The 26,456-nt window shown below is 41.3% G+C and overlaps 1 protein-coding gene across 1 annotated transcript in view; it reads right to left on the bottom strand.

The window, feature by feature from the left end:
* BMPER (BMP binding endothelial regulator) overlaps nucleotides 1-26,456 on the bottom strand; it is a 495,935-nt gene that overhangs the window by 398,002 nt on the left and 71,477 nt on the right. The window contains exons 3-4 of the mRNA XM_073549959.1: nucleotides 18,887-18,986; nucleotides 6,939-7,021 (exon numbers count right to left, since the gene is read on the bottom strand). Coding sequence (XP_073406060.1) covers nucleotides 6,939-7,021; nucleotides 18,887-18,986 — 183 coding nt within the window. The remainder of the gene's footprint in view (nucleotides 1-6,938; nucleotides 7,022-18,886; nucleotides 18,987-26,456) is intronic.

The following is a 26,456-nucleotide window of genomic DNA, read 5'->3' as shown; positions in this document are numbered from 1 at the left end:
GCGCTCCATCGTCCTGGGCCGTTTTTTGACCGTTGGTCTCCCGCTAACCAGCACGCATCGCTGTGTGTGGCAGTGAGAGACCAGCGATCAGTGACACAGGACGCTTGTTTACAATGTAAACAGTGGGTATCTAAGAGCCGCGTGACTCTTAGATACCCCGCTGTTTACCCTGGAAACCAGCGTGCATGCTGGTTTCTAAGGTAAACGGCGGGTAACTAAGAGCCGTGCGGCTCTTAGATACCCGCTGTTTACATTGGAAACCAGCTTGCTCGCTTGTCCTGATTGCTGGAGGGGCTGTCTATGTGACAGCTCACCAGCGATCAGCCTAATGATGTCCCAGTGATCCCATCCATGTTGGATCGTTGGTGGGATCGCTGGGACATCGTTATGTGTAACGGGGCCTTAACCTTGCATTTTTTATTGAAGCATCACATGAGCATATACAAAGGTCACTGTGAAGTGAGGAGGAGCAGGGTCAGTTGTGACATCACCTATAGGTTGAAGTTGACACGTCACTCCTTTAACTTAAGTGGTGCCTGGATGAAGGGTTACCACTCCCTTGTATAAATATTAAAAACGGATTATCCGGCACTCAATTTTAGTTGCTGATCAAAATTATTTTATTTCAATTACATAATCCAAAGAAAATGTAACGTTTCGGTCTTTATTGACCTTCATCAAACTGTAATAAGTAAAAATATTCAAATGGAGATTCAGTGTGTATGAGTGTAATTCCAGCAGCAAACACTAAGACACCTGTCACAAGGGTGTCAAAGAAATGAGGTAAAATAACTAATAATATTAGTGTGCGCTTGGAACACTCAAAGAAGAGGGAAATCTAAATTGGGTGGTTATAGAAAAAAAAAATACCTTTTGTTTAAAACAGGTTTTTGTGTTACATGTATTTAACATGTATTTTTTAAAGCATTGACAATGATTATTTTTTTCATATCATGATCTTTATTATAAAAAAAATAATAATCTATTAATTTTCACATTGGCCACTAGGGCTTTTCTAGATTCATACTTCCTAACTTTTCTGAATGAGTTTTCAGCAGTTTCCCTATTAGCAGAGGAATTAATACAATGACAGGTAAAACCTCTATACACATCTGATAACATAGGATCCACCATCACTGTAGGTGATGTCACTATTAAAAAAACGGAATATCCGGCACTCAATTTTAGTTGCTGGTCAAAATTATTTTATTTCAATTTCATAATCCAAAGAAAATGTAACGTTTCGGTCTTTATTGACCTTCATCAGATTGTAATAAGTAAAAATATTCACATAAATTTGTTTTTATGCAAATCAGATTCAAACGGAATATATTTAAATAACAAAAAATACATTCAAATAATATATGTTAGAAAATTTTTTATATATATATAATGAGCAAAATATATATACAGGTAAACAGGAATGGTCACAAATACCTTCATCCAGGATCCAGGAACTCATTAATAGCTACAGGAAGCGACTAGAGGCTGTTATTTTTGCAAAAGGAGGATCTACGAAATATTAATGTCACATTTATGTTGAGGTGCCAATACTTTTGCACCGGTCAAATGTTGTTAAAATGCAGATTGCACATTTTCTGTTAGTACAATAAACCTCATTTCAATCCAGAAATATAACTGAGTCCATCAGTTATTATTAGATATATGAAACTGAAATAGCTGTTGCAAAAACCAAAATTGTTATAAAGAACAAAGGTTAACATTAATAGGGGCGCCCAAACTTTAACATATGACTGTATATATATATATATATATATATATATAAAAATTTCTAACATATATTATTTGAATGTATTTTTTGTTATTTAAATAAATTCCGTTTGAATCTGATTTGGATAAAAAAATGTATGTGAATATTTTTACTTATAATATTAGTGTGCGCTTGGAACACTCAAAGAAGAGGGAAATCTAAATTGGGTGGTTATAAAAAAAAAAAAAAAAACCTCTTATAAGTGCTCTTTATGTAGCTGGATAATAGCGAGAAAATAGCAATTAGTAATAGTCAATTGTAAGACCTCAGAAGAAGTGCTTAAGGGAAAAAGAATATATATAGATGCTGGTGGCAATCTTAGTTCCAACCTGAACAATCACAGACTAAAAAGGCATGAGTGAGGGTAAAAACCTGAAATCACTGAACAGGTAGCTTAAAAAAAAAAAAAAAAAGTCAAAGTCAAATTGCAGCCTGTGAACGGCTGTGCAGAGTAGCCGCAATAGTAAATGCACAAGTCAGAGAGCGGTACCTGTAAAGATAATGCGATGCAAAGTCCTCACTCCAGTAAGCGGTGCAGGTTAAAATAGCGCTTTTTGCTCCAGCGCTTGGAAAAAGAGGGGGGTTTTGTACACTGGGGTATAGACGAGTTACAGGGCCTGCCCCGGCCGGTGGCAGCCTCCTGTCAGTGTACCTCCAGCTGTGGAGCAGACATGAGCGGCCTCTCGTGCTCCCGCGTCTGTGAGCTGCTCCAGGTATACGGGACCTTCGTGATGTGAGTCAACACATGACCACGTCAGTTTCACTTGCTGGTGGTTGCGACGGGGACCAATGGACTTTCCAACATGTTTCAAACACTAACTGTCTTCTTCCTCAGGGATGGTCCCCCCCACCACAGGAGGATTATTTAAGCAGTCCCGCCGCTTAGGCAAGTTTAACCCAATTAACTTAATAGAAGCCAAAAAGTTCGATTTCACTATTTAACCCCTTCGGTATTAGGGTGTCCAATGCAAATATCCAGCGGCTCTCAGCGCGCAACATTAGCTTTATATGGTTGCCTTTACGCACTTGTGGCTTAACATGTTCATTTCCTGTGAAGATAAGGTTATTCACAGAGCCTCCATGACATTCTGAAAAATCTTTAGAGAGGGGATGACCCAGAAATTTTTTCTTTATATTTCTTATATGTTCCTTAATCCTTATCTGCAGGGATCTTTTCGTGTGTCCTACATATACCTTCTGGCATGGACATTTGATGGTATATATGACACTCTCCGTTTTACAAGTAATAAATTCTGATATTTCCAATTTATTAGAATTATTGCTCCCCATAGCCCATTGTTGTTTAGGGCTCATAGTTTGTTGGCAAGCCCTGCATTTTTTGCAGGGAAAAAAACCTTTCAAATTGCCTATAAAAGATGGAGTAGGTGCATTAATATGGTTATTTAATACAGTGGGGGCAATCATACTACCAATATTACGGGCTTTTCTGTAAACGAACTTTGGACCTGGTGGAATTGAGCATCCTATAATTTTATCCTCTTTCAAAATGTCCCAATGTTTTTTGACAATTCTAGTCAAAATATGACAGTTTGAGTTGTATTCGGTTATAATAGGGATAAAATCATCAAAGGGAGTATTTTTCTTATTAATATTGTTTATCCTTCTCAGAGTAGCACTAGGTTTATTTCTGGCTGTTATATTTGCTTCCTCCAGAAGTGAGTTGTTGTAGCCTTTCTCCAGAAATTGATGAGTTAGCGCAGATGCTTCGGAATCATAATCCTGAATTTTAGAGCAATTCCTGCGAATCCTGATGTACTGACTCTTAGGTACATTTAATAGCCAATTAGGTAAATGGCAGCTGTCTATTGGGATGTAGCTGTTTGCATCTGTAGGCTTATGGAAGACATGGGTTTGAATGGAGTTATCCTCAATAAAAATACTTAGATCTAAAAAATTAATACTGCTGGTACTGGTGGTAGAGGTAAAGTTTAAAAAATATTCATTTTTATTAATATCCACTAAAAACAAATCTAATGATTCTCGGCCACCAGACCAAATAAAAACAACGTCGTCAATGAAACGTTTCCAAAGTACCAGGCCCGCACTTAGCTCCCCGGAAGGGTAAATTGTGTCCTCCTCCCATTTTCCCACATACAGATTGGCGTAACTTGGCGCGAACCTGGTACCCATCGCGGTCCCCCATTGCTGGGTGTAGTAGTCCGCCAAATATTTAAAATAGTTGTGGGTTAAAATAAATTGCATACATTCATGTAAAAATTCAGCCTGTATGTCCGGAACTATTCCATGTTTCTTTAAAAAATAGGTGGCGGCATAACAGCCTTTTTCATGTTGGATCACCGTATACAGAGAAGTGATGTCTAGTGAACCTAAAATATAATGATCCTGCCATCCTACCTCCCCCAGCAGTTGCAATACATGGGTGCTATCCCTAAGATAGGCTGGCAGTAGGGGAACTAATTTCTGGAGGTGGCAGTCAACATACTTTGATAGGTTAGCCGTTAGGCACTGTATACCCGAGATAATAGGGCGGCCGGGGGGATTAATCAAACTTTTATGAACTTTCAGTAAGTAATAAAACATAGCGATCCTAGGAAAAGGGGTGTTAATAAAATCAAATTCTTTTTTGTTTAAAATACCCAGCTGAAATGCCCCCATTGTAAGGAGTTTTAGTTCTCCTATGAATTTATCAGTAGGATCTCTCTCTTATTTCTTATATGTCTGTGTATCACTCAATAATCTCATAGTCTGCAATTTGACTTTGACTTTTTTTTTAAGCTACTATCAGGGAGAATTACCCTGCAGTATATAACCTGTTCAGTGATTTCAGGTTTTTACCCTCACTCATGCCTTTTTAGTTTGTGATTGTTCAGGTTGGAACTAAGATTGCCACCAGCATCTATATATATTCTTTTTCCCTTAAGCACTTATAGATTTCCCTCTTCTTTGAGTGTTCCAAGTGCACACTAATATTATAAGTAAAAATATTCACATACATTTTTTTATCCAAATCAGATTCAAACGGAATATATTTAAATAACAAAAAATACATTCAAATAATATATGTTAGAAAAATTTTTATATATATATATAATGAGCAAAATATTTTGTGGCAAAGCATTTTTTTTATAAAGAAAATATTACATCAATATAATATATATATTTTGCTCATTATATATATATAAAAAATTTTCTAACATATATTATTTGAATGTATTTTTTGTTATTTAAATATATTCTGTTTGAATCTGATTTGCATAAAAAAAAATTTATGTGAATATTTTTACTTATTAGGCTGTGTGCACACGCTGCAGATTTTGCTGCGGTTCCGCAGCGGTTTTGGCCGCTGCGGACCCGCAGCAGTTTCTGCTGCGGTGTACAGTACAATGATTCCCTATGGGAATCAAAAACCGCAGTGCAGACGGTGCGGAATTTTCCGCGCGGATTATCTGCGGTTTTCAATCCGCAGAAAGAATTGACATGTCAATTCTTTCTGCGGATTCTCCTGCGGTTTGCCATCTCCTCCATTGAGGAGATGAAAAACCGCAGGGCAAAACCGCAGAGCAATCCGCAGGTAAAACCGCAGGTCTTTTGACCTGCGGTTTCACCTGCGGATTGTACAAAATCCGCGCGGATGAATCCGCACCTTTTCCGCAGCGTGTGCACACAGCCTTATAGTCTGATGAAGGTCAATAAAGACCGAAACGTTACATTTTCTTTGGATTATGAAATTGAAATAAAATAATTTTGACCAGCAACTAAAATTGAATGCCGGATAATCCGTTTTTTTAATAGTGACATCACCTATAGTGATGGTGGATCCTATGTTATCAGATGTGTATAGAGGTTTTAACTGTCATTGTATTAATTCCTCTGCTAATAGGGAAACTGCTGAAAACTCATTCAGAAAAGTTAGGAAGTATGAATCTAGAAAAGCCCTAGTGGCCAATGTGACAATTAATAGATTATTAACTTTTTTTTTATAATAAAGATCATGATATGAAAAAAATAATCATTGTCAATGCTTTAAAAAATACATGTTAAATACATGTAACACAAAAACCTGTTTTAAACAAAAGGTATTTTTTCTGATTATATCGCTCATGAGTCCCTATTCACAAGAACATTCATTAGAAGTCATCTGGCAGCACATAATAATTAATCTGGAAAACTAAAGGTTTTGGCCAATCGAAATTGAACTTGCCAGGTCCTTCTCTGTGCTGACATGATCAGTCAGGGGAGAATCAGGAGTAGTCACTTCCTGCTGGCGCCGACGAGCGACGCGTGGATGGGGAGGACGTTAGGATCGCCACGTCTGAATGGCAAGTAACAACCGCTGTATCGCTGCTGTATCGCTGTGAGATCTGCCTGTGTGGCAGCTCACTAGCGACCATTTATCGATGCACCATCGATCCTGACCGGGCCGTATTGTGGTCGGGATCGCTGGTGCATCGCTAAATGTAAAGGGGCCTTTAGTCTAATTTGCATGGAGGTTTTAGGACGGGAGCAGTGGAACTTCATGGTCACCAAAAGATGAAAACATTTAGTTAGTTGATGTTATGTATACCCTTTGAAAGTAGTTTTATTATTACTAGAAAAAGTAGAACATACCCTTAAAAAGCACTAATGGAAAATGAACATGTCTAATTACTTGAAACTTGGAGGTGATTTGAGCAGATACTGTATGCAGAACACTAAATAATGAATACCCCCTAGCAGCAAATGGCCCAAATAAGAGATATAATAGTAAGTTTCTGTTTGGTGAGACTTTTATCTGAGATTCCAATCTTAATGTGCATTGAAATGACCATTTCCTAGGCTGATAGCTAATCACACTAGTTAACAATAAACTATAGTATCTCTATAGATATGCCAACTCATTTTCCAACCAAACACATTGCGGGAATTTATTGCAATAAAGGTGCGGAAACAGGAAAAGCACAATAAAGACAGAAAGGACTTCCTACATTGTCACTTTGCATTTAACAATGCAGTTTACATAGCAAGCTCTGTAGAAGACAATGTAAATTCAACATAGGTTTAGATGAGAGAAAACTACTTTTGCTGTACATGTTTTGGCATTACTTAACACATGTAGGGTAATAACATTTGAAAATCTCTGTTTTCTGCACAATTAGTTTGCATGCCATTTGTAAGATGGGTTTTACAGAAAAAAATTAAATCGTACCTGACACTGACGGGTGATGCAGGGATGCTTAGGTTCTTGCCACTTCATGGAGCTATTGTAATGATTACCATGAAGACTACAACCTTGTGAAAACAAATGCAGGAAAAGGTCTATAAATCACTGAAAATAAGGTGCAACCTTAGTTATATATATGTATATATGCACTGCTCAAAAAAATAAAGGGAACACTAAAATACCACATCCTAGATATCACTGAATGAAATATTCCAGTTGCAAATCTTTATTCATTATATAGTGGAATGTGTTCAGAACAATAAAACATAACTATCAATGTAGATCAAAATGAATATCCCATGGAGGTCTGGATTTGTTTTGGAATGATACTCAAAATCAAAGTGGAAAATCAAATGACAGACTGATCCAACTTCAGTGGACATGCCTCAAGACAAGGAAATGATGCTCAGTAGTGCGTGGCCTCCCTACAATACCTGGGCATGGTCCTGACAAGGAGGCATATATTATTCTGATGGATCTCCTTCCAGACATTGATTAAAGCATCCTGGTCAGTCTGTATTGCAACGTGGCATTGGTGGATGACACGAATCATGATGTCCCAGATGTGCTTGATTGAATTCAGGTTTGGGGAATGGCCAGGCCAGTCCATAGCATCAATGCCTTCATCATGCAGGAACTGCTGACACACTTCAGGCACTTGAGGCCTAGTATTGTCCTGCATCAGGAGGAACCCAGGGCCCAGTGCACCTGCATATATTAGGTCTGAGGATTTCAACATGGTACATAATGGCAGTCAGAGTACCTGTAGTTAGCAAATGGAGGGCTGAGAAGCCTTCTAAAGAAATGCCTTCTCACACCATTACTGACCCACAGCCAAGCAGGTCATGTGGAAGGATGTTGCAGGCAGCAGAACATTTTCCCCAGCATCTTCAGACTCTGTCACATGTGCTCAGTCTGAACCTGCTCTCCTCGGTGAAGAAAGAGCACTTGGCGGCATTGTCAAAACTGCCAATCTTGGTGTTCTCTGACAAATGCCAATCGCCCTGCATGATGTTTGGCTGTAAGCACAACACCCACTTATGGATGTCGGGCCCTCATACCACCCTCACAGAGTCTATTTATGATAGTTTGACCATACATATGGATGTTAGTGGCCTGCTGGAGGTCATTTTGCAGGGTTCCGGCATTGCTCCTCCTGTCCCTCGTTGCACAAAGGAGGAGGTAGCTTTCCTGCTGCTGGGTTGTTACCCTGCTACAGCCCTCTAATGGTGTACTGGCCTGTCTCCTGATATCTGGTCCATGCTATTGACACTGTAATGACAGGCACAGATACCCTTCTTGCCACAGGTTGCATTGATGTGCCATCCTGAATGAGCTGCACTACTTGAGCAACGTCTATGGACTGTAGACACCGCCTTATGCTAGTGTACCTCTAGGGGTGAGAGCAATGAAAAAATGCCAAAGTGATCATAGCAACAGCCAAAAAGGAAGAGAACAGATAAATCATCTGTGGTCACTGTTTCTATCTGTTGTCTGTTCCATTTGCACAACAGGAGAAATTGATTCACAATCAGTGTTCTAAGAAACTCATGTGATATATATATAGTGGCATGTAAATGTTTGGGCACCCCTGGTCAAAATTAAGCAAGTTGAAGATTAAATGATCTCTAAAAGGCCTATAGTTAAAGATGTAAAAAGACACATTTCCTTTGCATTTTCTGGAATATATTTTTTTCATCTTTTACATTTTCAAAAATTACAAGAAAGAAAATGGGTTAATGCAAAAGTTTGGGCACCCTGCATGGTTAGTATCAAGTAGCACCCCATTTTGCAAGTATCACAGCTTGGAAACACTTTGTAGCCAACCAAGAGTCTTTCATTTCTTGTGTTTGAGGGATTTTCATCCATTCTTCCTTAGAAAATTCTTCCAGTTCTGTGAGATTCCTGGGTCGTCTTGCATGCACTGTTACTTTGAGGTCTAGCCACAGATTTGCACTTATGTTTGGATCTGGGGACTGTGAGAGCCATTGTAAAACCTTCAGTTTATGCTTTTTGAGGTAGTCTATTGTGGATTTTGACGTGTGTTTAGGATCATTATCCATTTGTGGAAGCCATTCTCTTTTCAAGTTCAGCTTTTTTATAGATGGTGTTATGTTTGTGTTAGGAACGGTGCGGTGGAACGCTCTAAATAAAAATATAAATAAAATGCATTCGCCGCTCGGGGTCTACCGTGCACTAGGTGAAATAACCGCTGCTAGGTGGTGGCAGGAGCAATATGGCGGAAATGCACACAGGGTTAAACTCCACCCAGGTGTGCAGAGCAATCTCAGTTAAACTCACGGAGATGCCAAGAATACAAACAAATGACTGAGCCTGTTGTAGTCACAGAACTCAGTAAAAAACGCACACACGGTATACGGTCACAGGAGTAGCCCAAGACGGCGGCACTACGTCCGTCTAGACCTACCGTGTGCGCGGCGTTGCAACTGCAAACGCAAAGCAGGCTGCTACTGCAGTGCGGCGTGGACACTGCCGCCAAACGACAAAGGCAAGGCGCAAGCGCAATGTCGGATGCTAGCAGCTGTGCGAGTTGAAACAGAGGAGCGCTGGCGCTGAAACTAACTCAGTCCCTATTCACATGCGTAATATTAGAGGGAAGGGGTTTCAAATGAGTCAGTCACCAGAATCATGCATCCTTCCTCATATACACAGCAGCTAGTATGACTATACTAGCGCATGGCGCAACAGCCATGCGTGCCTTTTATAGTAGCTGGGACCTTCTGCACGCTTCCAGATCTCTGAGATGGACCAATGAGAACTGGAGCGGGACCTGAGCACATGACTCCCGATCTCCAATGGGAGATCGTCCCATGAGCATGTCCAGTCAGAGGACAGAAGGACTTAGCCTCAGGAGAGATTTGCTGCAAGGCAATCTCCTCTGCAGTGGCAAAATAGGAGGAGAGTGCAGAATGTGAGGATCTGGATCCCTGCTGAGTAAACGCAGGAATCCGACTCCTAACAGTTTGCATCAATAATTTGTTGACATTTCATTGAATCCAATTTTCCCTGTACCCTGTTCCCTGTGCCATTGGCTGCAACACAACCCCAAAGTATGATTGATCTACCCTCATTCTTAATGGTTGGTGAGATGTTCTTTTCCTGAAATTTCATGTTTTTTCTACACACATACCTTTGACCATTGTGGTAAAGAGTTCTATTTTAACCTTATCGGTTAACAGGACTTGTTTCCAAAATGAATTTGGCTTATTAAATGAACTTTTGCATACTTCTTACACTGAATTTGATGGTGAGGACTCAGGAAAGATTTTCTTCTGGTGACTTTTCCATGAAAACCATATTTGTGCAGGTGTCTATGAACAGGAGAACAATGTACCACAACTCCAGAGTCTGCTAAGTCTATTTGAAGGTCTTTTGCAGTCATTCGGGGGTTCTGATTTGCCTCTCTAGCAATCCTACTAGCAGCTCTCACTGAAATTGGGTTTGGTCTTGGAGACCCTATCTTGACCCCTACAGTTCGTTAACTGCCATTTCTTAATTACATTTCAAACTGAGGAAAGGGCAACTTGAAAACACTTTGCTACCTCCTTATAAGCATCTCTTACTTTGTGGAATGCCACCATTTTAATTTTCAGAGTGCTAGGCAGATGCTTAGAAGAATTCATGGCTGCTGTATTTTGACACTAGGTCAGAGGAGGCTGGGTTTTCACAAAGTTTGGAAATTTGCATCACCTGACCTTTCCTAACGATGATAGTAAACAGTCATAACCCTATCAGGCCAATTAACGTCTAAAACTTTGGTCAAAGTTATCTTAGCACACAAATCTCCAAGGATACCCAAGCTTTTACATCAGCCCATTTTCCTTTTTGTAATTTTTAAAATGTTAAAAATGACATATTTTTTGCCTAAAATACAAAGTAAATGTGTCAGCTTTACCTTTAGCCCTTTTAGAGATCATTTCATCTTCAACTTGCTTAACTGTTCACAATAACAGTAATTTTGACCAGGGATGCCCAAACATTTACTTGCCACTATATGTATGTATATATAATGACTGAGTATAGCAAACATGTCACATGAGTTTGTAAAACAGTAACTTAATATTTGCAGATGGCCAGTCCAATAGTGTAAAAGTTCATGTGATACATCTGATTTGAGTACAAAAGATATTAGAATGATCTTCTCATATTTTTATGGTAAATATAATGTGATGATGGCTGGTTACTTCTCACAGACCAGCCATGAGACATGGAGTAGAGGTGTCCGGGATTAAATACCAGGAGTGTACATCAAAGGCAAAGGTTCAAGACAAACAAATAGTCAAATGACAAAATCTGTGGTCAGGCAACAAAGATCAGAGTATGGGCCCCGTCACACATAGCGACGCACCAGCGATCCCGACAACGATATGACCTTGTCAGGATCGCTGGTGTATTGCTACATGATCGCTGGTGGGCTGCCAAAAAGGCAGATCTCAGCAGCGATCAGGACAGCGACGACGCGGGTAGCAAGTGCGCACGTCGCTTAGTTACCCACTGTGTACCTTAGATACCAGCGTGCTGGTGCAGGGAGCTGGTAACCAAGGTAAGCAGTGGGTTTCTAAGCGCCGCGCTTAGAAACCCACTGTTTACCTTAGGTACCAGCTCCCAGCACCAGCATGCTCGCATCTAAGGTACACAGCGGTTTACCTTGGATACTAGCTCCAGCTCGCTGATCGCTGGTCTCCCACCTGCCACATGCAGCGATGCATGCTGGTCAGCGGGAGACCAATGATCCAAAAAATGTCCAGGGCTTTCCAGAACGATCAGTGATACCCGGCGGGGGGGGGGCGATCGCTAATATCTGTCACACATGTGACTCAGCAGTGATCTCGCTAGCGATCTCGCTGTGTGTGACGGGGGCTAAGTCAAAGGCAAAGGGAGGTGCAATGCAAGTGAACAGTCAAAAAGGCAAAGTCCAAGAACAGTCAACCAAGATCAGAACAGAGCACAAGGAACACACACTACTGAGCAAAGTTATGATTGGCAACGGTCTGGCCATTATCAGCTACCTAAATAGTCAGGCAATCACCCAAAAAAGAGTGACACCTAGAGTAACCTCAGCAGGTCTGGATTTATTGCACTGCTGGACAAACTATAATTTGAATGGGGATAGCCTGGTGCACCCCAGCCCTTGGTTGGGTAACTGGGCTATTCCATTCACAACGCTGACAGCCCAGCATGCCCCTGAAATCCATAGGGTGGCTGAACTGTCATTCACTGTGTCTCTGAAACAAACTGAGTGCCAGATTTGTGACATATAATAATTAAAAAAGCACTCCCATCTATATTTTTTATTAAATGTGTGTATGTTCACGTAATGTGGTGTGAATGTATACTCACTTATCGCTGCTCTCTCCGGTTTCCTGCACAATGCTTCTCCTCTTCTGAGTGATGTCACTACTCTGTACACTAGCTGGGTCATGCTGCGCTCTATGTGACCAGGCAGCGACTTTTGCAATGAAAGTCTATGGAATATCAGAATGAGGCTCTGAATGAAGCTACATAGTTTTTCATTGTAATAGAGACTGCCAGTTCATGCACGTAAGCCGGCTAGTCACAATTGCCGTGACTGAGAAGCGAAGCAGATCGGTGCTAGACACCGAAGAGAGTGGCGGTAGGTAAGTAAGTTAGTAGACTCACACTACATAATATACACATATACACAGATTTAATAAAGAAAATATAGATGGAAGTGCTTCTTTAGTCTACTTTTCCATCTGATATGGCTGTAGTGTTCTTTCCACATCTTTAGCTCAAAGCACAGATCTCCTTCTAGGATTCATTCTGTGTTTGGCTTCTATTCAGATGAACACAGCTTGTAAACTGATGTATACAGATCACCCCCTTGGACTTTGCAACAGTTAGTCAAGATTCATAGAAATATGATCAATACCGAAAAGAAGAATAGTGATCTGAGCTAATTAATAAGAGCTCTACAATTCAGTCACAAATATATGAAAAATGCTTTAAATATATGTCTACATTAGATGATACACATCTATCTGACACATAAGCTGTGATTGGGTTGACAGTAAACTTGTATAGAATACAAAGGGACAACTCCTTTAAAATAACAAGTATATTAGAAAATAAAAAAGTTAATTAAAATCCTAGCATTTCCCTGCTTACTGTGATCCTATTCTGTTTCATATTGAATAAGATTTCTTCTCTGTGCATCCCAGAAGATCAGGATCACTCCCTTTCTTGCTCTAACAAACCTCTCTATCTGGCTGTAAGACAACTAGCTGCAGCAACCTCCTTAGGCTATGCTATATAGCCATATAGGCGATCTCTGGGAAATTAACTCCTGGATTCTCGGAAGGATTTTTCCAATGCAATTTTTTTTTGTAGGAAAAGCAGCAGAAAATTATCTTTAAGGATGTTTTTCCTGTTTATCTTTCTCATTCGTTTCTAGGTTTAATGTTCTCTCAATGTGGAAAAATTTGTCAAAGGTATACCAAGCTATTCTTTATAAAAAAAATAAATAAGAAATCATAATAATTACCAGCATTTAACATTGTACACGTACTGTATCTGCTGTAGTAAAAATGCTTCCTAGTGCCCCAGGTAAACAAATGCTATGAAGTCAATATTCATATTGGTGTAAAAGACATTGCTAAGATTGGATCTGTATGTTTAGACTTTTGATAAAAGGCAGAGGTCTGCAAATAGATTTATGAAAGCGCAACCTCAGTTGAGGTTATTTACTACCCTGTGAGGTCAGGAATACTACAGGAACTAATGGAAAATATTATCCATTAAACCAGCACAATGTAAAACATCTGAGACGTAATACTTTAGTAGAGATCATTGTGTTTCATGTTTCTTTGCCTTATTTTACAAACCACAGCCTATGTATGTCATGCCATTGCCATTTTGAAGAAAAAAATCCCTTAAAATAGCAAACATTTTTTTCAGAAATGTAAGCCATGTATAGAAATAAAGGAATTACATGTTCCGTTTTTATTAATTAATTTTGCAGAGCTCAAGAAAAATAATGTCACTTAATGAGAGAAACTTGACACAAAACAAATATTTGCTTGTGGTTATGTATATGTATTTATTCCTTAATTTTTACTTCATTCATATTAGCAATTAAATGTCAATTTTTCCATGGAAACATTTGTCTATATTTCTGTCTTCTTTACATTAATTAGGGGGACCAGAAATCAATAATTAATTCATGAATCCATAACTGAAAAAAGTTCTGGCAATGTTCTAGGTGCCCTCTTTCAGTATCACTACCCTTCGTACCTACCATCTGCCTGGGCCAATAACTCAAGCAAGATGCTAATGAGACCTGTTGTAGTGGGGTGTTATGATGCACTGACTAATACATCAAACTATATACTGCCTGAAGTGAAAACATGTTTCTGGTAAGAAAGCAAAACTTTTAAAACTTTTGCTACTTCAAATAGATGGCACTACAGTTCAAGTCCTCTTCCTCTCTGAAGAGAATAAAGCAATAGGTGAAAAATATAAAATATAACTTTTAATCAATCATTTAAAAGTACTAGTTATGTGTCACCCTGTGAAGGTAAAAAAGCAGCATACAGCTGCTTATCAGGCATTTAGGCCTATACTTAAAGAAGGAAAAACGGCCAAGCCTGAATGTAGGGATGTAGATGGTCACCCAAAACAAATCTCTATGTGGGTGTACAAAAACATCTATGAGTTACAGCAATTGAGAACACTTTCCCATAAATACCATGACCCCTTTTTTTTTTGCATATATATACAATAACAATGCAAATTTTAGCCAGAAAGGTCACCAAGGACCAAAAAATGACAGTCAGGTGAGAATAATACAAAAGGAACAATCTCACCCAATAGATGGACGGGCCAAGAGTCCGGGAGGATCCTCTATTCAATCCAACTGGAAAATGCAAAAGGGGAAGACAATACCCTGTCACATCCCTAACATCTGAATACGGCTCAAACCCCTGACTCCTTCCCTAACAAGGGCAGGCCACAGCTGACCCTCACAACACATGCCCTGCACTTTCCCTAGGGCGATGTTCCGACGCGTTTCATCCAAGTACAATCATCTGGGGACTAAACTTGTAAAGTGCCATAGTGCTGATAATAAGAGAAACTTCCACTCCCTATACTGTTCCATCTGAAGGATCCAAGTGTGGTTGATAGCCAGACGTGTTGGGGCAGGAAATTCCAGAGGATGGGGGCTATTCGGGAGAAGTCTTGGAGGCGGTTGGTTGAGGAGCGAATAAGTGTGGAGGAGAGAAGGAGGTCTGGGGAGGACCGGAGATTACAGGAGGGAAGGTATTGGGAGATTAGTTCAGAGATGTATGGAGGAGACAGGCTATAGATGGCCTTGTACGTCAGTATTAGTAATTTGAATTGGATACGCTGAGGGAATGGGAGCCAGTGAAGAGATTTGCAGAGGCGAGAAGTGGAGGAGTAGCGAGGAGAGAGATGAATTAGTTGGGTGGCAGAGATGAGGATGGACTGGAGAGGTGTGAGGCTGTTAGCAGGGAGGCCACAGAAAAGGATGTTGCAATAGTCGAGGCGGGAGATGATGAGGGCATGCACAAGTAGTTTAGTAGATTGAGGGTTGAGGAAGGGATGGATTCGGGAAATATTTTTGAGCTGGAGGCGACAGGAGGTGGAGAGAGCTTGGATGTGTTGTTTGAAGGACAGGGCAGAGTCAAAGGTTACTCCGAGGCAGCGGACCTCCGGTACGGGGGAAAGCGCGTTGTCGTCAATTGTTATAGAAAGGTTGGGTAAGGAGGATCTGTGAGATGGGGGAAAGATGATTAGTTCAGATTTGTCCACATTGAGTTTGAGGAAGCGAGAGGAGAAGAAGAAGGATATGGCTGATAGACACTCCAGGATTCTGGACAGCAGAGAGGTGACGTCTGGGCCAGAGCGGTAGATCTGAGTATCATCGGCATAAAGGTGGTACTGGAATTCATGGGATTTTATGAGTTGCCCCATGCCAAGTGTATAGATTGAGAAGAGTAGGGGTCCTAGAACAGAGACTTGGGGGACTTCAACAGAGCCAGGGAGGGATGAGGAGGTAGTGTGGGAGTGGGAGACGCTGAATGTGCAGTTGGAAAGGTATGAGGAGATCCAGGATAGGGCGAGGTCTTTGATGCCAAAGGAGGAGAGGATCTGTAGTAGGATGCCGTAGTCAACTGTGTCGAAAGCAGAGGACAGGTCTAGAAGAAGGAGTATAGAGTATTGTCCGTTAGCTTTGGCTGTAACTAGGTCATTGGTAATTTTGGTCAGGGCCATATTCCACATATTGCAGCACTTAAAAGTCTGACTCCACTGATAATGTACATACTTTACACACAACAAGGGGTTAATTGTAGAGATGATCACATAAACTAAAAAAGGACCACATTCTGTATGATGTACATTCTAGTGATGAGTCATCTCATAAGCACAAAGCAGACTAAACCACAAGCTGAATGTATACAGCACTGCAGTCCCAGCCATAGATATTTGCTACTAGGATACCCCTTCCCTTCCTCTTCTTTTTTTTTCTTTTACATTTAACAATTACGCTTGACATGAGAAGTAAACTGTGTGAAGAAACATCTGCCACAAATGGTTTATATAACATTTGATAAATTCATCCTTAGAGACACATCTGATGGGGGCCAACACAAAACACATAGAATGATGCCAAAGGGACTAATTCCATCACAATACAGTGTGTCTTTTGGACTCTTGGAGGTGCTGATTTCAGGTACTTGTGAATTACAGTAATCCCTAATATAAAGGTAGTGAAATGTTGAAATGTAGTAAGCTCGTTAATTAACACCATTACACTGCCTTAACATTTCGCTGAGACACTCGAGTGTTAAGCCAGACATTTTTCAGCCTATTATATGCATAGCGTAATACTTTGTGAATGTCAATAAAATATCTTAGTGCATTAAACACTTTGTGCTTACACTGCATTGAGATCTTGGAATTTTCAGATGTTTCTGGATGTACTATATATCTGTAGGATAAGGAGGGCATGTCACACAAATAATGCTTACGTGTGCAGAAACCCCATGAAGAAATGAACAATTTTTATAAGTTTCCACGACGGATGGTCACAGCTGATCTATTCCACTGACAGTATCCCTATCTGCTTTATTTTTCTCTGTTGGACTGCGCCCAACTCGTCACTCAGTGAGCACATAGGATACATCTGGCCACACACAATGCAATGTTTCAAGATAATGCATCAACTGAGCCAAGCTAAGAGGAGCTATTGGAAGTCTTCGAAAACCAACAGAAAGCAGCACTCAATATCTAACAGTCTAAATAACAAACAAATCAGATCAGTTGAGGTCTCATCATCACTATCCAGACATCAATGACACATCTCGAAGAAAGTTTACAAATATAAATTATCGTTTTAACATTTCCCAGAACTGATTATACGAGTATACAGTGATTTTGGTGCCAACAATATCTGAACTGTTTTATATTAAAGAAGTTGTCCACTTCTTGGACAACTTCTTCTCTTATCTCGTGCTTAGCCTATATAAAATAAAACTTATACTCACCTCCCATGCCAGTGCCATTCCCATGGTGTTAGCACTGGTTCTCCTGGGACTCCCGTGCTGTTGTGACACATGACGCTGGTGCCCAATCACCCCTCGCGTCATTGTCCCCGTCTTCAGGACAAATCAAACATGAAAAGGAAGTCTGCACTCCGACTTTCTCTCATGCTTGGTTTTTCAGAAGTCAATGATGCCATCGGTGATTGGGAGCCGGTGTCACATGTCACAACAGCACGGGAGTCCCGGGAGTACGAATGACAACACCATGGGAACAGCGATGGCATGGGAGGTGAGTATAAGCTTTATTAATTTATTGGGGCCAAACATTTTGAAGTTTATGATGCTGATTAAGAATATGACTTTTGTTTTGCCAGATTGGCTCTAGTTTCTGAGATATTTAATAGTTAATTAATTACAGTAGAATTCTTGTTATAAAAAGTTGGTTTTATAACATTGTATGCCCATATAGCATAGCTTACATACCGAAATACAAAATAATTATATGGGATATTTCATTAATGAAGTTTTCCACTATACTTTCTACAAGTTCCATTTCTTGTCTCGCACTGATGAAGGGTAATACGTAAAAACATGTGTCGAGAAATTAAGATTCTGGTTTCACTTTTATTCTAAGTCATATGGAAAGGCTTGTTAAAGTGTCAATATTGATTTTTAGTGTTGCTACTTACAGTAGGTGGCACTAGAGTTTACATCTTCTTCCTAAATTGTAAGACCTATAAGCCTCCTTACACTGGCATGTCAGGCATGTCACGCTCCACAAGGAGAAATCCGACCCCTTACACCCCTTGTTTTGGTTTAGAAATACTAATTAAAAAATACGGATGTATGGCATTAATAAAGTTGGAATAATCACAAAAAAAACCTTCAGGTTCACACCTTGGGTCCACCAACAACTGTATAATAATCATTTTTGCAAAAATTTGTTCAAAACCTAGAGACATTTTGTTACAAAGGGGTTGTCCACTACTTTTATATGGATGGCCTATCCCTAGCATAGGTTATCAACATCAGTTTGGTTGGGGTGTGACATCCTGCATCCCCACCGATCAGTTGCTCCTGGCAGAGATGACCGGATGTGATTAGTTACAGAGCTACAGTGGGGCACTGCACATCCACTCCTGTTCGAATGGTAGTAGATCTGCTGTACTCTGCTGCAGCCACTATACAGTTGGTGGAGCTGTGCTATGCAAACCTGCTAATGATATCATCTGGCCGCCACTTGCACTAGAGACAGATGATAAGTGGGAGGGGGCACAACTTCATTTGATCCTCAGGATGGGCCATTAATATCAAAGTAGTAGACAACTTCTTTAAATGTGTTGGTATTGTATAATCATTTTATGTAGATAAAATTAAATAATCCACCTTTACAACGTTCACAGCAAGCTCCTCTCTGCTTTATGACCAGAGCACAATCCTTCGAGACCACCGGGCATTTTTCTCTCTTGCAGGTTACTTCTTGATTCTATAAAGACATGAAAAATTAGTTTATTTAAAGAGTGTTGCCAAAAATAAGAAGTATTTAATATAAAAACATATATAGATATGCAGAGTGGAGCTCTAATAGAAGTACATTTAGCCATGCATGTGCACCCACATCTTCATTTCGGGCCCTGTTCTCAAGATAGATGGTATCTTGCAGATTGTGGCATATCCAAGCCTAGCCATTCATGTAACAGATAGAAGCATCTCTTCAGCTTCACCTCTTTAGCTTTATAAAAACAGATTTATTAACGGGAACCAGTCATTTTATTCATACTGCCCAAATAGTGAGCCACATGAATCAGAGCCTGGTTGCGCAATTGCAACCTGATATATTTTTTCTCAGAAACATTCAGGTGTTTCACAGAAAATATAGTTAGAAAATCTTTCCGGCTCTTCCCTTCACCACTTCAGGTGAATCTCTGGTAATGCTTAGGTCTGCAGTTGCAAATATGTTTATAGTGACATTCAGCTCTGCTGTTTCTCTGTTCCTTCACACTAACTGCCATAACATGAAAGCTGGAAGTATTTGTAATCACACTCAACTCTGCTGTGCCACATCATTTCAGGACTAAGATCAGGGCTTGTTTTTTTCCCACCTGCATGTTATATCCTGCTTAGTCAACGTCATGCAAGAAAAATCTCTGGAAATGCCCAGCTTTGCTTATAATAAATTGGAATCTAAACTTTACAAACCAATATCTCCTCAAGAGGGATGAAAATTTTTAAAATAAAAACGACATTTTAGTCAGTTTTGCAGCCACTGTTACATGACATAGCTAGTTTAACATGCTCTAACTGATGAAAGATTCTCTTTAATTATTCTATTTTTTCAGTCATGCTAGCCTTCTTCAGTGAAGTCCATATATATGTCTTTGCATAATATTTTTTCAATTGTGACCACAAGCAGGAACAATAAGTCTAGCATATCATTTACTAATGCACCTTAAAGTCAACATATTATTGCAAAGTGTTCAGCCTGTTCTCTACTCTGTTATCATGGCACTGTAATTCATTTTTAAAAGTGACATCTAGCTCTGAATGAAGAATTAAATCAGAACAGCACAGAAGTGGAAAGAGTGACATCTCACATGGGAACAGCAAGAGTTTATTATTTCAGCCGCCTAATTCAATCCTCCTTAGCCCTGAAAAAGGAAATGAAGTTCCGCACTTTCAAGGAAATGTATGATTCATTAACAACCAGAAGACACTTGTATGTGCAGGCATCTGACTTTCATGTCTAGAAAAACTCTCACTTATATTTTTGTAGCAGTAGCATATAGATGAATCGGGGAAGATAGATAGCTAGATGGATAGACACTTGATAGATGTTAATATTTATTTTATTCTTAAGACTGAATAACATTCACCCTCATAAGAACATTTGACACTAACACTACTCAATGTGATTATGGCCAAATGGTTAGTGATTAAAGGGAACTTGTCACCTAGTAAATAATAAAAATCACCGCGCTATGCTGAGGTAAGAAAAAATCCGGTTACCGGCTAGAAGAAACTCGCTTCCGGCCGGAGCGCGCTGGTTATCGGCAGTCCCCACGTGCAGATCGGGCAGCAGCGTTCCTCAGCTGAGCACCAGCACCCTGCCTGCCTACTGAGCCCCCGACATCACAAGTAAGTGCACCTAGCCTAGCACTGCGTTTCAACAGCAGGCAAGCGTTATCACTTACTCACCTCTGTCACGCAGCACTGTTTATTAAAACCATCTATACTTTGGACCTACCAGCAGCAACCCTGCATATACAACTAAATATTTAGTAAGTGCAGCGTTCATCTGCTCTACAAGTGGCTATAATTATTTAACCATATTTCATTCTATTTAACTGCCATACTCCTTCTATAATCAGAATCTCAAGTGGCAAGCACTTTTATATCACTGCTGCAGCACCAGCCTGCAGCAGTGATATAATTCAAAGCAGGATCCCTAATCGGTTTGGCTTATTATAAGTGAGTACTACAAGTGCAGCCAACTCCGCCTATAATCCTACAGACAGGCTAGCCTGGATTTAACCCTATAATATTTATCCAGCAGCTCTGGCATCTATATGGATTCATTCACACCTTTATGAGTGTGAATTACCCCGGATACCATTACAACTCTGTGACAGCGAGTTCCTACTCCTTGACAGCGAGTTTCTTCTCACAAAGTGAGTAGCCGGTAACAGGATTTTTTCTTATCTCAGCATAGCGTGGTGGTTTTTATTATTTACTAGTGTGGTTTTTTAACAGGCATCGGCACAGAGCCTGCTTATCTCCCGCTGCATTTGGGATTTATTTGTCCTTTCCCTTTCTTCAAGTGGATTCGCGTCAGTGTGTTAAAATATCGAACTTGTCACCTGTTTTGGCCGCTATAAGATGCAGCCACTGCCTTTCAGGGCTTATCTACAGCATTCTATAATACTGTAGATAAGCCCCCGGTCCAATCTGCAAGATAAGAAAAATAAGTTTTATGCGGTCCGGTCCGATAGGTTTCACAGGTCCGAGACCGGTGCCTCCCATCTTCTTGCGACGTTGCGCTCCTGCTTGCTTCCTCGCACTGGGCATCACACTTCTGCGCAAGCATACTTCTCTGCCCTGTTGAAGGCAGAGCGAAGCACTGCAGTGCGCAGGCGCCGGGAAAGGTCAGAGAGGCCCAGGGCCTGCACACTGCAGTACTTTGCTCTGCCCTCAACAGGGCAGAGAAGTATGCCTGCACAGAAGTGCAATGCTGGGAGTGATGAAGCAAGCAGGAGGACGGCATTGCAAGAAGAAGGGAGGCGCCAGATCCGACCCTGAGACACCCAGTGGACCGGACCGCATTGGACACCCCCCCCCCCCCCCCCCCCCGGGGTGAGTATAATAAAACTTTTTTTTTCTTATTTTGCAGGTTGGACCGAGGGCTTCTCTACAGCTTTATAGAATAGGCTGCCATTGTTCTTGCAGCTGAAGTCTTGTTTGCACAGGACGATGCGCTGTCAAAAAAAACATGATTTTTTTCTAAATATCATTTCATCCGACAAATAATATTTTGATTATTTCTCAGCTTGTTTACATGGCTCAATTTCAGGGAAACAAAAGGTTTCGTTGGAATTCTTGTTCACGATAATCGGCCAGTGTAAGTCCAGGTAAATAGGCATGACACTTTGTTCTAGCGATTACATGGGTACACTGCAGTCAGATCTCTACTGATCAGATATTAATGGTATAAACTAGAAACATACGACCATTCTACAACACTAGGAAAAAACTTAAGAAGAAGGATATTTTACCTAGTGATATCACTGCATCTTTCTCCCTTTGCCTGCCTATTCTCTCTGCGCTATAATTTACTATTTCACTACCTGCCCATAGCACTGAACGCGTGTGTGACAGATGTATGTGTTTTATTGTAAGAGTAAATCCCCGACCATATATAATTGTAACCAGATAAATATCGTTATATTCAGCACAACATTCTGAACAGGAAGAAAAAACAACACCTGGTTTATCTTACACATGAATCCAAAGGAAAACAGTGAAAGCAAAGCGGGAGATTTTGATAAATAACCACAAAGGCACCTAACAATACAAGTCATTGAACAGTCATCCCGTTTATCAAACTGTAGACTATTTCCACATCGCTGCAATGAAATAACATCTGACATATAGACATATCACCTTCCTTATTTCCCTTTTAGTGGTCACAGCAGGAAGGTTGTCAGTTAAAAGCCCAGCTTGAGAGATTTATAATGCAGCTATACATATGCAACAAATGCAAACATTCCGAGTGTGTACATTTTGCACCGGCTTAAATTTCATTGCGTATAAAGGTTCTATGCTCTTATGTGCTTTTATGTTATTCTTTCTCAAAGCATGGAATTGGGCTCAAACAGGATTGGTCATTTGGGAGATTTAAAAAGAAAGACCAGTTACAAATTAAGTCGCTAACCCACAGTTCTGTGAAATAATGGCCATTGGTTCCATTTATTCAACCGCCCAAGCTCATTCACAACATTTTTTGCCAACTTTCTAATATTTAAATGATCTTTGAATAGTAAGATAAATTAATAATAAAGATTCAATAGCTATGGTGACGCGCTCTGCTGGTCGCCGTTCCGGTCCCTACAGGCACACTTCAGGTTCTGTGCTTCACGCAGGACATCTTTCCTGTGTCAGTACATGACTGAAGCAGTGAGTAAAGGGGGCAAGCTGATTATTCATTTTAATAGCTAAGTTGGCCCCTTGTCTATGCATCAAAAATGCTGTCATATCAATTACTGGACAAGAAGCATAGCAGTGGTAGGACGGGAAGTAGGAAAATAATACTACATTATCTAATTTAGTATTTAAGATTCATCTAACTTTATTTTGGAGGACTATTAACTTCTTTAATATTCAAAAGCTACAGAAAGCTACAGTCACAGCATAGTCACCTAAGGCTTCTTAACTACATAGTGCTGCTAAAAGATTTCCTAGACGTGAGCATGCACCATTTTAATCTCTGTAGGTTCGACATTGTAGGCTGATTAGTTATAAGTGAGTATACGTGTTGCTTGGGTTCTCCCGAGCATGCTCGAGTGTCCTCCAAGTATTTTGGCATGCTCGGAGATTTAGTTTTCGTCTTCTCAGCTGCATGATTTGTCACTTGTAGACAGGCTGAATACATGTGGAAATTCCCTAACAAACAGGCATTCCACACATGTATTCAAGCTGTTTAGCAGTCGCAAATCATGCAGCTGAGACAAGGAAAACTAAATCTATGAGCACGCCAAAATACTCGGGAGAACACCCGAGCATGCTCCGGAAAACCTGAGCAACAAGTATACTCGCTCATCACTAATGCTGATTCATTTCATAGGGGACATTTAAGAGGGCAGATAATTGGGAAATTAGTTTTATTAAGCAGGTCTGTTCCCAATTATCAGACCTTCTAAACAGGCCAGCAAACACTCGACAAATGCTCATTCATCAGGTGCAATAATTTTTAGAAAAGGAAAAGAAAACTCCAGTATACCATGCCAGTATAAAATATGCAAACTGACTCAATCAGAGAAATATATATAAAAATAACACGATCAAAGTAGATTAAATTCATTCAAGGTCACTATTCAACCACATCAGGGGTTAGTACCAATAAAAAGCCTGACCTACAGCCATTGTAAACAGTGCTAAAATATCATCCCTAATATGCCATCTAGATCTCAGGTACCTGGTATATTACATGTCCAACCATGGCATAAAAATGGGGTATGATAATTAAATGAACACTTACATCAGAGGTGGTCTGCAGGATGTGCTCTCCCCAAGCGCCCCAACGTGCATTTTGTCCCTTCGTAAGGACGCATTCTGCAGAGTTTAACACCCATTCCATTATAGGAATCCGCAGGTGTAAAAACGCATGCCAAATCTGTTAGGGACAGCGGAACGTGCTAAATATAAAATAATAGAAAGTGCGTTCGCCGCCCGGGGTCCACCGGGCAGAGGTGTTAATATAATGGCAGAGGAACAATATGGCGGTATATCGCACACAGGCTGAACGTCACCCGGTGTGTACTGGGTGTACTTTGTTAGCTTCACAGAGACGCCTTAAACATAAACATAAGTACTGAACCTGTTGGACTCACAGGTCTCAGAGAAATGCACGCACGGTATATGGTCACAGGAGCTAAGCCCAAGGCAGAGGTACAGAGTCCGTCTAGACCTACCGTGCATGCGGCGTCGTTACCGCGGATGCCCACAGGTGCTGCAGACTGCAGCGCGGCGACTGACACAGCTGATATGCGACAGTGCCCAGGAGGGGTGCACTGTCGGACGCTAGTTAGGTGATGATATGCACAGTGGCCTGGAGCGTGCCACTGACTGGCGCTGACTCTATGACTAAGTCCCTATCCACACACATAAAATCAGAGGGAGGGGAGTCTTAATGAGTCATTTGCAGGTTCATTCATCCATCATCATTCACACATGTAGCAGCTAGAGTCTATACAAGCGCAAGGCCGAACGGCCATGGGGACCTTTTATAGCCGTGTGCTTCCGGGACCTTCCAGATCTCTGAGATAGACCAATCAGATCAGGAGAAGGACCTGAGCATGTGACTCCCGATCTCCACTGGGAGATCGTCTCGTGAGCATGCCCAGTAGCGCGGCGAGAGGACTTAGCCTCTGGAGTGGCTTGCTGTAGAGCAGGCTGCGTTACTATTGCTGGTCCAGAGGTGGTAGCAGCAACCAGACCCAGAGAACTGGTCTGAGCAGGGCGATGGGTTGGCCGAGATTGCTGTGCAAGTCCCTGAGATGTCGGAGGGGAATGGGAGACCGCTGGCTACATGGCTCTGGATTCCTGCTGTGCAGCTGCAGGAACCCGACGCCTAACATTACCCCACCTCCAAGGGCCTCCACCCTCTGAGCCTCGCTACGCTCAAAGGCCGTGATCAGGAGCAGAGCATGGATGTTCTCCACTGGCTCCCAGGTCTGGGCCTCTGGACCATGAACCTTCCAGTCCACCAAATAAAATTTTTTGCCACGCACAATCCTGCGTCCCATAATGACGTTAACCTCAAACTCATCTGAAGACAAGTCTGATTAGCCGGCAGATGACTCGGAGAACCGGGCCATGTGAATAGGTTTGAGAAGGGACACGTGGAAAACGTCAAAGATGACCAAATGTGGTAGAAGAGCCAGGCGGTAGACCACCGAGCTGATTCACTCGAGAACCTTAAAAGGTCCGATGTATCGTAGCGCGAACTTGGTAGACTCAGCCCGCAGCTTGATATTTCGAGCAGAGAGCCATACCAAGTCACCGGGGAAAAGGTTGGAGCAGGACGCCGATGTGTGTTGGCGGACACCCTCATTCTTTCTTTAGATGCTCGAATAGCATCCTGGGTGCGATCCCAAATGTCGCAAGCCTCCACTGCCCAGTCTACCACCCCGGAATCAGTGGAGGACACTGGCATCGGGACAGGGACGTGTGGATGCTGGCCTAATTAAGAAAGAACGGCGTCTGACCAGTGGAATCGGCCACTGCTTATTCAGGGCAAATTCAGCCCATGGTAGCAAGGATGCCCAGTCATCCTGCCTGACAGAGACAAAATGCCGCAGGTACGTGACCAAGGTTTGGTTGGCGCTCTCAACCAACCCGATCGTCTCAGGGTGATAAGCGGAGGACAGGTTTAGCTCAATGCTGAGTAGACTGCAGAGCTCCCTCCAAAACCAGGACGCGAATTGGGGACCTCGGTCACTGACAATTTTGTCCGGCATGCCATGCAAATGGAATACATGTTTTATGAACAGTGTGGCAAGACCACGAGTGGAAGGCAACCACGCGAGTGGCACCAGATGCACCATTTTAGAAAAATGGTCGGTGACTACCCAGATGACCGTACTGCCACCAGACTTGGGCAGGCCAACCACAAAATCCATGCTAACCATCTCCCAAGGTCTGTCTGCCACCGGCAGAGGATACAATAACCCAGCCTGCCTCT

This window comes from Dendrobates tinctorius, unplaced genomic scaffold (genome assembly GCF_039654945.1).
Source record: "Dendrobates tinctorius isolate UK_male_01 unplaced genomic scaffold, ASM3965494v1 ptg000162l, whole genome shotgun sequence".
In the NCBI taxonomy this organism is placed as follows: Eukaryota; Metazoa; Chordata; class Amphibia; order Anura; family Dendrobatidae; genus Dendrobates; species Dendrobates tinctorius.
Note: the sequence above shows the minus strand (reverse complement) of the source record. Positions and strands in the feature narration are given on the sequence as shown.